This window comes from Mus caroli, unplaced genomic scaffold (genome assembly GCF_978045245.1).
Source record: "Mus caroli unplaced genomic scaffold, Mus_caroli_1 scaffold_14, whole genome shotgun sequence".
Lineage (NCBI taxonomy): Eukaryota > Metazoa > Chordata > Mammalia > Rodentia > Muridae > Mus > Mus caroli.
Window position 1 is genome coordinate 15,480,876 of NW_028227269.1, and position 13,731 is coordinate 15,494,606.

Below are 13,731 nucleotides of genomic sequence, written 5' to 3' on the forward strand. Positions count from 1 at the left end.
TGAATATGATAAAAGTTTGCAATGAATTCGTTTTCTAATTTTACTGGGAACTTCCCAAAGCTCACACTGTAGAAAATCTTTATGGGTACTAGGAATTTGTAAATTCTTTTGTTTGTCCTGGTTCACATTCAAATGTGCTACAATTCACGCTACAGGAAAAATTATGAAAGCAATTACTGTTATAAAGCTATGAGTTGTTCTATTTTCCTCATATAGATGAAATACATCATATAAATATCCCATATAAAAAGGATATTATAAATGTTAGCCATGTAATAACCATCACAGATATCTCGAAAGATGCAAAACAACCCATAATGAGGGAGAACACCATGAACATATAAAGTGATAAAACCAGATGATCTGGTACATCTTTATCATTAGACCAATTTGTAAACTTTATTCATCTTGATGAAATGACTGAACAGGGAAATTAATGTAGTAAACATATCACATGTACCAATTTTCATTGCAGGTATGTAAGTAATCATGGTGGAGAGAAACTCTATGAATGTAATGAACGTTCTAAAGCCTTTTCATGTCCCAGTCATCTCCAGTGTCATAAAGAAAGACAAATTGGAGAGAAAACACATGAACATAACCAATGTGGTAAAGCCTTACCAACACCCAGTCATCTTAAATATCACAAAAGAACCTATACTGGAGAGAAACCTTATGAATGTCATCAATGTGGTAAAGCTTTTACAAGTCACAGTGGTCTCCAATATCATAAAAGAACACATACTGGAGAGAAACCCTATGAATGTAATCAATGTGGGAAAGCATTTGCACGTCACAGTCATCTCCAATATCATAAAAGAACACATACTGGAGAGAAACCCTACAAATGTAATCAATGTGGTAAATCCTTTGCACAACTCAGTAGTCTCCACCGTCATAAAAGAACACATACTGGAGAGAAACCCTATGAATGTAATCAATGTGGTAAAACCTTTGCACGTCACAGTGATCTCCAATGTCATAAAAGAACACATACTGGAGAGAAACCCTATGAATGTAATCAATGTGGTAAAGCTTTTACAAGTCAAAGTGGTCTCCAATATCATAAAAGAACACATACTGAAGAGAAACCCTATGAATGTAATCAATGTGGTAAAGCTTTTACAAGTCAAAGTGGTCTCCAATATCATAAAAGAACACATACTGAAGAGAAACCCTATGAATGTAATCAATGTGGTAAAGCTTTTACAAGTAACAGTGGTCTCCAATATCATAAAAGAACACATACTGAAGAGAAACCCTATAAATGTAATCAATGTGGTAAAGCCTTTGCACAACTCAGTAATCTCCAATCTCATAAAAGAACACATACTGGAGAGAAACCCTATGAATGTATTCAATGTGGTAAAGCCTTTGCACTACGCAGTAGTTTCCAATGTCATAAAAGAACACATACTGGAGAGACACCCTATGAATGTAATCAATGTGGTAAAGCCTTTGGACTATGCAGTAGTTTCCAAAGACATAAAAGAACACATACTGGAGAGAAACCCTATGAATGTAATCAGTGTGGTAAAGCCTTTGCACAACTCTGTAGTTTAAAATGTCATAACAGAACACATACTGGAGAGAAACCCTATGAATGTAATCAATGTGGTAAAGCCTTTGCACAACTCCGTAGTTTAAAATGTCATAACAGAACACATACTGGAGAGAAACCCTATGAATGTAATCAATGTGGTAAAGCCTTTGCAAGTCACAGTCATCTCCACGGTCATAAAAGAACACATACTGGAGAGAAACCCTATGAATGTAATCAATGTGGTAAAGCCTTTGCACAACTCAGTAATCTCCAACGTCATAAAAGAACACATACTGGAGAGAAACCCTATGAATGTAATCAATGTGGTAAAACCTTTGCAAGACCCAGTCATCTCCACCGTCATAAAAGAACACATACTGGAGAGAAACCCTATGAATATAATCAATGTGGTAAAGGCTTTGCATGACCCAGTTATCCCCAATGTCATTAAAGAACACATACTGGAGAGAAACCCTAAGAATGTAATTGGTAAAGCCTTTGCATGTCACAGTCATCTCCAAAGTCAGAAAACTAAACGTACTGGCGAGAAGTTCTATGAATGTTTTCAATGTGGTAAAGCCTTTACAGGTCACAGTCATCTCCAATATCATAAAAGAACACATACTTTCCTGATATAGCTGTCCCTTGTGAGGCTATTCCAATACCTGGCAAACACAGAAGTGGATGCTCACAGTCATCTATTGGATGGAACACAGGGCCGTCATTGGAGGAGCTAGAGAAAGTCCCCAAGGAGCTGAAGGGGTCTACATCCCTGTAGGCAGAACAATAGAAACTAACCAATACCCCCCAGAGCTCATGTCTCTAGCTGCATATGTAGCAGAAGATGGCCTAGTCTGCCATCATTGGGAAGAGAGGCCCCTTGGTCTTGCAAACGTTTTAAGCCCCAGTACAGGGGAATGCCAGGGCCCAGAAGTGGGATTGGGTGGGTAGGGGAGCAGTGTTGGGGGAGTGTATAGGTGGACTTTCAGGATAGCTTTTTAAATGTAAATGAAGAAAATATCTAATAAAAGATTGAAATGTAAAAAAAAAACATACTGGAGAGAAACTCTATTAATGTAATCAATGTGGTAAAGCTTTTGTAGGTCACAGTTGTCTCCAGTATCATAAAAGAACCCATAATGGAGAGAAACCTTCGAAATGTAATCAATGTGTAAAGCCTTTTCTCAAAGTTATTGTCTCTATAATCAATGTGGTAAAGACTTTTTACAACTCTATAGTCTCCATTATTTTTAAAGAACACATAGAAGACAGAAACCTTAGGAAGGTAATCGGTGTAGTAAAGCATTTGATGTCACGGTCATCTACGATGACATAATAGATCACATACAAGTGAGAACCCATGTCAATGTTATGAACGTTGTAAAGCCTTTGCATGTCATAATTCTTTAGGCACACACAAGACAAACTGCATGGCAGAGAAACCCCAATTTAAATGTTTGCTTTTCTGAGAGTTGATTTGGTCATGAGATCTGTTCCTAGCCATTGAAAGGCTGAGGGAGAAACCCTCTGAGTAAATTTAATGTGGCAAAGCCTTTGCACAATTTTTTAGTCATCTTCATCGTGGAAGAATTTGAACTGGGTAGAAACATTGTGAATCTATTTAGTATGGTGAAGCTTTTTCATTGAGCTTCTTTTTATGTATATTCTTCTTTTTATGAGACTTTTCGTACTGGTGACCGATGCTATGAATGTCAGCAATGTGGTAAAGCCTTTACATTGTTGGGTCCTGTCAGGTTCAACACAACTCACACGCCAGGAAAATGGAAAGGATAAGAATTTATTGGGCTGTGTGGTGGTGGTACACTCCTTTAATCCTAGCACTAGGGAGGCAGATGCAGGCAGATTGCTGAGTTCGAAGCCAGACTAGTCTAGAGTGCATTCCAGGACAGCCAGGGCTACACAGTGAAACCCTGTTTGGGAAAACAAAAAAAGGAAAAAAACAAAAAGAATTTATTGGAATTAAGTCACTACTGATCAGTGAGAGACACAAAAGTATACTCAGAAGTGTATCTTCGAAACCTCACCTCCCACACCCAACCTAAAAGATAAAGTTGTATAGCTTTCAAACACAAGAACGGCAAAGTCCTGGGCCAACTTACAGCTACATTTTCTCCCAAATCAAAACTTGTTTTTATTGAATGAGTCAATAAATGGTAATTGCTAACTCCTTGTATTTTGTTGTTGTTGTTGCAGCTGCGGGTGGTGTTGGTGTTGGGCTGTGTGTGCTTTCCCTTCTTTTGTAGACAGTAAGAGATTATTTACTACCCGTGTTTTCATGTGTATCCTTAACTTCCTCGGGTTAGATTCTACCTCTATATCTTTGTGTTGGTCAGTATATTTAGAGAGAGGTTGTTTAAATTTGAGTTTATCGTGAAGTATCTTAATTTTTTTCCATTTATGGTGTAGTCATTTTATTACATATTAAAATCCAGGCATCTGTTGTTTCTGCAGCACATGTGTACAAACCCTTCTGGCGTCTGTAGACTCCAAGGAGACAACTGTGATCTTAGTAGATCTTCCTTTATGTTTTTCCTGGCTTTTTACCTTTGCAGCTTTTAGTATTCTTTTCTTGAACTGTGTGTTTTTATTATTACACAGGGAAGAGACTTTATTTTTTGTCCTTTCTGTTTGGCGTTTTGATGATTCGTGTGTTTTCTTTTTGTTAGGAAGTTTTTCTTCTAGGATTTGGTTGTCAATACTTTTCTGAAACTTTGAGGGAGGATTCTCCTCCCTCTCTTCTTCTTTTCCACGGGCATCGTCTAGCAGCTTGTCGAGCCTGTGCATCATCCCCCAGTGGTTCTGATCCCTGCTTTGCCTGGGCCTCCACTTGGTCCTAGATAAGTCACTCCAAGGCCAATAGGCCTGCAGAGCATTAGAGCTGTGGATGAAAGGGGTGCCATTTGCAGAGACTGTGGGGACAGTCTCTTCAGGGATCTCAGAGGACAGGTCATGAAATGGAGGCTGAGAGGTAAGAAGAACCCTGTAAGTACCAGGATGAGCCAGGCCTACTTAACCATGAGGCCAGCATCACCACCATTGATTCAGAGTTTGTGCATGTTTCATGGTTCTTTCTAATCCCAATGGATGCTACCTCAAGAGGTCTGCAAGATGCAGAGGCAAATGTCAAGTGATACTTTTGTCCCTGGATCTAGTAAAGTCAGTTAGTTCCCTAGAGACTTAGACCAGGTGTTCCTAGAAGACCTGGGAGTGGCTGGGTCTCCGTCACCCCTACCCCCAGCCCCAGACACCCAAGTTCCTATAGCATTCATAGAGGGAATTTCATGGCACAGGGTGTCCTCAGGACTTCCTGTGGGTGGAGTTCCTTTCTGGCCTTCATCTCCTGGAGGGAGAGGATATCTCCTGCTGCCTTTTTCTTCACTCCCCCACACTCCATAGACACTCTGTCCAGGTTGTCAGTGAGTCTGAAGGAGATACCCAGAAAGAAGCCCTGTGTTCAGAAAGAGGGTCTTTGGGTCCCCTCAATCGAAAGTAAACACAATGAAATATGGTGTGCACTGCTGGGGCTAAAGAAAGCAGTTTCTGAGTCTATATGACTGAATGTCACCTTCATACATGCCTCTAGGCCCCATGGTCCTTGACTCCAGATGCCATCCATGCACAAGTGTATGGTAGGGTCCAGTCAAGCCTGGAAACTGATGTCTGGAAGCTGGAGCAGACAAAGAGGTCAGAGGAGTACAAGTTCTAGGCTATAGTGTCTCTTCTCATCCTGAGGCCCTTGGATGCTTTGGTGTACACCCAGTGCCTCCTCTGTAGTCAAACACACCTCGGCACTGAATGAAGAGAGTCTGGGTCAGATAGTTCTTAATCTTATGTCAGAACTTTGCTATGCGGTCAGAAGTCAGAGGATGATCAGTAGAAAGATCCCTCTGATGATTGGCACCTCCTTCATTCCCACCCACCTGCCTGTGGATGAAAGTATGTACAAGTCTGGGGCACAGCCTTGCTGCTAGCTGTCTACCTTGGCAGGCAGTATGGTTGTGCTCAGCATGTATTAAGAATATACTCTGTCCCCAGTGATCTTGAGGACTCTGGCTCCTAATGGCAAAGAAAAGCAAAGTAAAGCCTGGGCCTTGAACTCATTATATAATATTGGAAAAAGTAAAGCTGGAAAGAGGTTAGGCTTAGAAGGTTGTATGTAGAGGGTTTACTTTTCGACAATGTATTCCAGGAAGGCTAAGATGTGAGCTCGGAGAGAGCCTGAAGAAGGTGTGGGAGCACAGGCCCAGTGGCAGCCATCGGGATGGATACAGAAGGAGTGGAGATATTTGTGGCCAGAGAGAATGGGAAGATGGTTCAGTCTGATGGGGTGCAGTAAATCTCTGCAGCTCAGAACTCAGGTGGTGGTAGTGAGTCGGGCCATTCAGGGGGCCACTCTATTTCTGGGTAGATTTTAGAAATGGCTTCTGGCTGTGGCAGAATAGATTTTTCGCTGGCTTCTCCAGGTAGTAGTTTCGATTTCCCCTTCTCAGCATTCTCTCAGACCATCAAAACCTTGGTACCTGGACGTAGGGGTGGGAGAAATGGACGAACCCACACAGGCGGAAATCGTGCTAAATCTTCCAACACTGTGATGTACAGTTGCTGGTCTGGGTGCGATCATGATCCTTCCTGAAAAACAACGGCCTTTACAGACCTAATGGTAGGGAGATCAAACGTTTCTTCGGGAGGCCAACCCACCCCAAAAAGTGGGCCATTCTGAGGTACAGTAAGTCTGCCAAGGTTTCTTCTTAACTATTACTGATAGATTTCGTCCTTTTGCCCTAACGTCCGTCCAATGGTCCTCAGTCAAAGATAACGGGGTTGAGACAGTCTGTCCCATGACAAAAATCAAAAACAGAGACAAAATGAAGACAGAGACAAGGGACACCAGAACGTCCAAGCACACTCATCTCTGCCTGGACCTATACAACCAGCCAAACGCTACCTCTGATGGTGTGGGATTCCGCGTCCACTCCCCCTGTGGCAGAAAGAGCACCTGATCTCCCTCACTCTGCCAGAGGACAGCCGGGTCATCCCGGCTGTCCCATACCCTGAGCACTTCCTTCAGGGTCACCCTTGGAACGTCTTCCCAGGGTTGCAGCTTGTGGACTCAGGACATCTTCCACAGCCACTGGACCCACACAGACCTCAGTGACAGCTGCCAGAATACTAAAACTGAAAAACCGAGACACAGATTCAGCGGCACCGCACTCAGACACACCAAACTCACACAGATATACCTCCAAGGGGTATTCTTGGGGTTCTGGGTGCTCCCAAATCCCAGACGAGCCCCCAATGTAGGACTCCCCCCACTATATGGTGACCCCTACTCTAATCCAGGGATAGGTAGCATCCATGAACACGCAAGAATCCTTCTTGTTGCAATACACACGAGGCTTTATTGGCAGATCTCTGGACTGACATGTACCTCACACAGAAGGCAGGGGAGTCGACTCCGAGTCTCCAGAGCTAGGGGTTTTTATGAAAGAAAAAGGGATAGGGGTGCGATGAATTTCAACAAAGGTATGGGATTGGCTCATTCAAACATTAACAGTAAGATTACATGTCAGCCAAAGGGCATCATGACCTTGTTCCTGTGGGCTGGGTGCTTATCTTTGTTCACATAGCAACCAGTTGATGTATGACTTTATCCCGGCGCCAAGGGGCAGTAGACAGAGGGGAGGTTCTGGCCAGATGGTGTCAACTCAGACAAGATAGCCTTGCCTGCATCCTTGCATTCTTTTTCATCTTTACAGTCAAGAGCCCTGCCCTGGCATCTGGGCTCCTAGACAACTCTTTTACATGAATCACAAGTTACACAATCTCATTTTCCTTCACTAGATGAGGCATGTGAGACAGCTTACCACTCACTGGAGGCTCTGTCATCTTCCAAAATCCCCTGTTGGCCTTCAGTTTTTACACTAAATTCCATCTTCTTGGTCAGAGAACCTAGTTGTCCTGCCTAGGAATGTGCATTTGTAGTGCAGGGCACTCAAGAGTAGGGACCACAATCCAGCATGACTCAAGCATCTATACTACAAGAACCCAAGACACTGGAAAACACTGGAGCAGGTCCTGACTGTCTGCTCAAGTATGGGCTTCTCTGGTGATGCACTCACCCAGGTGAAGGGGTGTATCTGTCAAAAAAGAGGCTAAGGTGGGGGTGGGGGGCTTTCTGCTTCTGGGAGCCTGCTTTCTTGTCCTTCTTGGAGGATTATTTGGCTAGCTTGCAATATGACTGTTGGTCTTCTGTCCCAAGTGTCTGTACTGAATCCTTGTCCCCTTTGAAGGGGAATAGTGGTCACTGTCACTGACTGCAGTGGCTGAAAGTTCCTGTGGCTCAGGACTAGCTGTTGGATATTGAAGAGTCTCAGCAGCACTTAGCATTGTAAAGGTATGTTTTCCCATCTGGGTGTAGTGGAACATGGCAGGGTGGGAGGACTATGCTCCATGGAGTCCCTCCAGGACGAAGGCTTCTTTACATAGAGCCCTTCTTTACTGGAGTTTCCGAAAAGGGTCAATCCTACCCTCTCTTCCTCCTTATCTCATATTGCTTATGCCATTGTTCCCAGGTGCTTAAGATGGCCAGACACATTACTATTGTCACCACCCTACATGCAGGAGCAGATCTTCAGCCATTGCTCCTCAGAATCAGGTCCTGAGGATCAGACCCTTCCTTTTCCCTTTTCTACATCCCATGAACCTCTAGCACCTCAGGGGTAGCCCTGAAACATGGATTGAAGGTTCCCGGGTGGTCTCCATCCTCCTGATGCTTACGCCTTGTTCTTTGCATACACAGAGGGTCACTCAGGATCTGCTTGGAGGTTAGCTATGTCAAAGTTCTTCCTGCCTCCAAATTAATATTAGTACATCCTGGGAACAAGGCCATCTCTCTCTCTCTCTCTCTCTCTCTCTCTCTCTCTCTCTCTCTCTCTCTCTCTCTCTCTCTCTCTGTGTGTGTGTCTGTGTGTGTGTGTGTGTGTGTGTGTGCTATAACCACAACAGCAAGAATGTCCAAAACCAATGCAAAGCATGAATTCTAATTAGCAGCCTGATACCAGGGAGGAGGCAAAGGCTGGGCAGAGGCACAGCCCTGTGTTCTGGAGCTCCCACCTCTGAAATATTTGGTAAGGAGCAGATCTTCAAGCCATTGGGGAGGGAATGAGAAATAAGGGAAATGAAGCCTCTCCTCCAACACCTCCAAGGCTGTCTGCACTGCAGCCTCCTCCCGGCAGATATCTGCAGAGCAGGTACAAGGAGTTTGGCATTTTAGTAGCATCTGTTAAATGATAAATCACAGACAGAGCAGTGATGTGTGTTCAATGAGGTGAGTGGATGCTGCATGAATGAGCTGGAAACCAAGGGTCTGTGGCAAGGCTGTGGGGTGCAGGGCTGTTGATCATGAAGAGGAGCCACAAGCATAGTGCTAGCTATGGTGTCAACGCAGCTGTTTCCAAATTGAAATCTCTGGGACTGTCATACCAGCACAGTCCCATACCCGGGTATCCTGGAGTCAGGTACTGGCTCACTTAGGAGAGGTTCTGCAGCTCTCTGATGGTCAGTTCTCTGGTTAGCAAGATGTATGTGATTGGTGACATTTCTAAGTGAACTCCAGGCCAGAGACACATTGTAAGATTCCCTGTGTGAATGGTTCAGTGGTGAGGGCCTTGGAGCTACATGGCTTCACCAGTCTAGCTCTTCTCTCTCCAATACTAGTATTTGAGCAGGGGACCCCACACCTCCCATCTTGGTCCAACCTGACTTCTCTACCTTTTACCTGCTACCACCCCAAACTCTGCCCTCTTTTCTGGGGTCTCCTGTTCACATTGTTTCACAGTTTTGTCTCCTGCCTGAGGGCCACCCGAGGGCCTGCCTCTGACAGTATCATCCTAGTAGTCACCTCCTGGGTTCAGCTCATTTTCCCTTCCTCTAGGTACTCCAGTTCCCTTCTCTCTCCCATGCCCTTTTCCCTCTCCCTCATTTCTTCCTTCCTTCCCTCCTTCTTTCCTTCTTTCCTCCTCCCCTCCTTCCTCCCTTCCTTCTCATTAGTTTTCCTGGATTGTCCCTAGACATCTCATTTCGCACCTCTTGTCCTCCTCCACTAAGGCATTCTTTGGACCAACCATCACCAGGGGTATCACCCTCCCACTGTTGGCTGCCCTATTCTTTCCACACCTCCGTGTTCCCAGGGTGGCTTCAACTTTACATGTGTTTTCTTAATTGAGTTTCCAAAATGAATTACCTACAATAAAACCAGGGCATTTCTATCCCTTCGCAAGAGTCATGATATGGTCTTACTCTATGTTGGGGTGTGGATTAGAGCCCTGGATAGTGGGCTCCATGAAGAGCAGCTCATCTGTATGCTTATCCTCGGCCTGTGGTGACCCCTCAGCCACCAGCGGTCGCATTTGTCCTCTTAGGGCAGACTCTCTGTGGCTGGAGAAGTTGGTATTGTGTGCTCATGTTCGGAGATGGATGTAGCTAGCTTCTGGGGGTACTTCCTGCCAGCACTGGCCACCCTGTCAAGCTCAATGTCCAGTGTGCAAGGGAGAGGTTGGCTGACTCGTGGTTGAAGCCCAGGCTGTAGGTGATAAGGAAAGAGGACACTAAACCGTGGTAGAAGCAAGGTTGTGAGATAGGAAGTGCATGTAGCAAGAAAAGGGAGGATTTGGCAGTAAGCCTTCACCAGGGGACTCAAGAGAGCCTGCACCCCTCTACGCAGGTCCTCCAGGACCCTAGTTCTGCATTTCGGTTGTTTTTTGTTTTCGAGACAGGGTCCTCTCTCTGTAATCCAGGCTGGCATGGAGCTCAAAGTTATCTGGCTGCCTCTGCTTTCTGACTGCTGGGATTAGAGCTGTGTGCCAGCACCAAGGCTCTGTCTGTATTTCTTGTTCCTGAAACCACTCCCAGACAGGCCTTAGCTTGTAGTGTTCTATCAGCTCAGAGGTTCTTAGACATGCCACCAGTCAAGAGATAGAGGCTGGGCGACTATGATTTGGGGATTCTTCTTCTTTGAGTAGAAAATGAAATCTAAGGGGAATGGGATCCTGGAGAGAGGGCTCTTGCTGTTCTTGCAGAGGACCCCAGTTCAGTCCTGTTCCCTACACCCACATGGTGGCTCAAAACTTCTGTAACTCCAGTTCCAGGGATCCGACATACTACTCAGGCCTTTGTAGGTACCAGGCAACCTCAGAATGTATTATATAACAAGAAAATCATTTGTTACATACTATATAGATAAATATTCTTAAAGATTTGAAAGAGAAAAAAGGAAAAGAACACATGTAGACATTTTGACATCTTAAAACTGCAAATGACGTTTTATCACAGCACTAGGTGGCAGAGTCAGGGTCATTTCTGTGTTCAAGACCAGCCTGGTTTACAAAGTGAGTTTCAGGACAGCCAGGACTATACAGAGAAACCCTGTCTCAAAAAACAAAACAACAAAAAAACCAAAGAAACAAAACAACAATAACAACAAAAAACCTGCAAAAGAGCCAGGCTTTCTGGCTCACAACTGTGACTGCTAGACAGGGGAGGCAGGAAGGTAAGGGTGCAGGTTGTCCTCAGCTATGTAGTAAGTTTGAAGTCAGGGTGAGCTACTGTGGGGAGCAGATGTGGCAGCTGCCCAAGTTGGCGCCCAGGACTGCAGCCAAGTCTTATGACTTGCCCCTGACTTCCTCATACACCTGAAAATAAGCCACGACCATTGTGAGAACTGCGCAGGCACACCATGATGCAAGATGGGACCATATGACAAGTGATGATTCTGGCCAATGGACTGCTGTTATGTGGACTGGGCTGATGGGGTGTGGATCAGGGGTTATATAAGGGATTGCGATTGGGGGCAGAGAGATACACAAGAGAGTATTCCTGGAGAGAGATTCATGCATGCATGTTGAAAGGTTCCTGAATAAACTGCTTTGAGAAGAACGTAGTGTCATTGCTTCTTTCTGCTGGTCGGAATCGGAGGTGACAATTGGTGGCCCGTACGGGGATGTTCAGAACTCATCACAGTCAGGGCAGCTAGCTGGTAAGGTTCCCGGGTAAGTGGGACAATTTAAGTTCTTGGATTGAGACTATAAGCTTCTCGGTTTTGGTACAAGTTAAAGTTCCCATTTTTGGGACAAGTTAAGGTTCCTGGTTTTGGGACAAGTTGCACCAAGCACCATGGGGAATTCAACCTCAGGTCAAACAGTTAGCCAAGCCCTTAAGGACTTGCTGAAAGTGAAAGGAATCCGGCTGAAAAAAGAGACCCTGGAGAACGTTTTTTAAAGTAGTGGATCAGGTCGCTCCTTGGTTCTCTGTATCAAGACTTCTTACAGGGCTCAGGTGGGAGAAGTTAGGGAAGGACTTGAAGTTTGAAGAAGAACAGGGAGTTCTTGCTAAAGGGGTGCTGCCAGTGTGGAAGCTAATACGGGATTGTATCAAGGATAAGGGAAGATATGGAGCAGAACTCCAAAAGGGCAATGAGGCCTGAATCAGGTGAGAGAGGCGCGATCCCAAAAGTCAGAGGCAGAAGGAAATTCTAGTTATGGGGATATGTCTGAGGACAATCTGGGGAGTATAGCCAACAGTCTAGAGAAAGTAAAAATGAAGGTAAAACCTTCAGGGCCAGGGCCACCGTGGCCGCCTCCGTAAGCCCCTTAAAGAGGATCCAGGCATAGTCTGCATTCAGAAATCTGGAGGGAACTGGGAGCCCAGTGCTTTACTGTATTTCAGGATGCACAGGGAAGTCATTATCATGAGCTGCTTGATTGGAAGATTGTTCAAAGTATAGAGGAAGGGGTTCATACTTACAGTGTCAGTGCTGCTTTTGTAAAAGCGCAATTAGAGAACCTGCACCACTACTGTATGTCTCCAAGCAATTGGCAGAATCTGGCTCTCGCCTGCTTGTCACCACTAACATCCCCCTACGCAGGCATGATTTATTTACTATGCAGCATCAGCAAATGTATCTGTGACAGGGAAAGAAACAAACACACCGGGTCCCCCACGAGAAAAAGAACAAGCTTTTCAAAGTGAAGAGTCAGGATTCGGTCCATGAGACCCCTTTGCCCCAAGCTGATGAGCTGAGGAGTTTGTCTCGATCCTGCCTCTTGTGTAACCCTTACAGGACATTTGACAAAGTTTCATTCCACTGATTTAGGCTTGCCTCTCCCTGTCCCCTTATACCACGATTCTGCATGTATGCTCCAAGTAGACTGTATTTAGCCATAAAAAGATATTCTTTCTGTCTTTCCCTAGAGTGTTCTGAGTTTTGCCATGTTATATAAAACCATTTTGTACCTCCTGAGGAGAGTCATCCTGGAAATACTAAAAGCCAGAGCTTGCACTATCATGGTCTTGAGTTCTTCTGGCCCAGAAGATCTCAACCTGTGTTATCATAACCCCTTTGACGATGGAATGACCCTTTCACAGGGAGTCACCTAAGATGCTCCTGCATATCAGATAGTTACATTATGATTCATAACCATAGCAAAATTACAGTTATGAAGTAGCAATGAAAATGACTTTATAGCTGGGGGTTCACCACAACATGAGGAACTGTATTAAGGGGTTGCAGCTTTAGGTAGGCTGAGAACCACTGCTGTAATGGATGGCACTGGACATACAGAGGGTATTGCTTAGCCAGCATGGTGTTAGGGTGTGATAGGAAGCTAGACTTGGGGTTTCAGGTATCCACAGCTTACCTTGTGTCTTGGCCTTGCAGGTTTAGTCTCCACTGCCAGCTGCCATGGGCAAGCAGAACAGCAAGCTGGGTCCTGAGGTGCTACAGGACCTGCGGAAACACAGGGAGTTCACTGACCATGAGCTTCAGGAGTGGTAGAAGGGCTTCCTCAATGAGTGTCACACTGGCCACCTGACTGTGGTCAATTTTAAGATCTAGGCCAACTCTTTCCCCTACAGAGACACCTCCAAGTTCACTGAACATGTCTGCCACACATTTGACACCAACAGCGACAGTGCTATCAACTTCCGAGTGTTCATCATTGCTCTGAATCTGACCTCTCGGGGCAAGCTGGAACAGAAGCTGAAGTGGGCCTTCAGCATGTCTGACCTAGACAGCAATGGCTACATCAGCTGCAGTGAAATGCTGGAGATAGTGCAGGTACCTGCACTTGACAGGGCCTGGCGCATGGGGAGTGCAGGCATCCAGGACCCCC

At 45.1% G+C, this 13,731-nt stretch overlaps 1 protein-coding gene across 1 annotated transcript in view; it reads left to right on the top strand.

Annotated features, from left to right (window-relative positions):
* LOC147001108 (arf-GAP with SH3 domain, ANK repeat and PH domain-containing protein 2-like) overlaps positions 1-13,431 on the top strand; it is a 36,453-nt gene extending 23,022 nt beyond the window's left edge. Inside the window, exon 4 of the mRNA XM_085830216.1 lies at positions 13,278-13,431. Coding sequence (XP_085686342.1) covers positions 13,278-13,431 — 154 coding nt within the window. The remainder of the gene's footprint in view (positions 1-13,277) is intronic.
* The last annotated feature ends 300 nt before the right edge of the window (positions 13,432-13,731 follow it).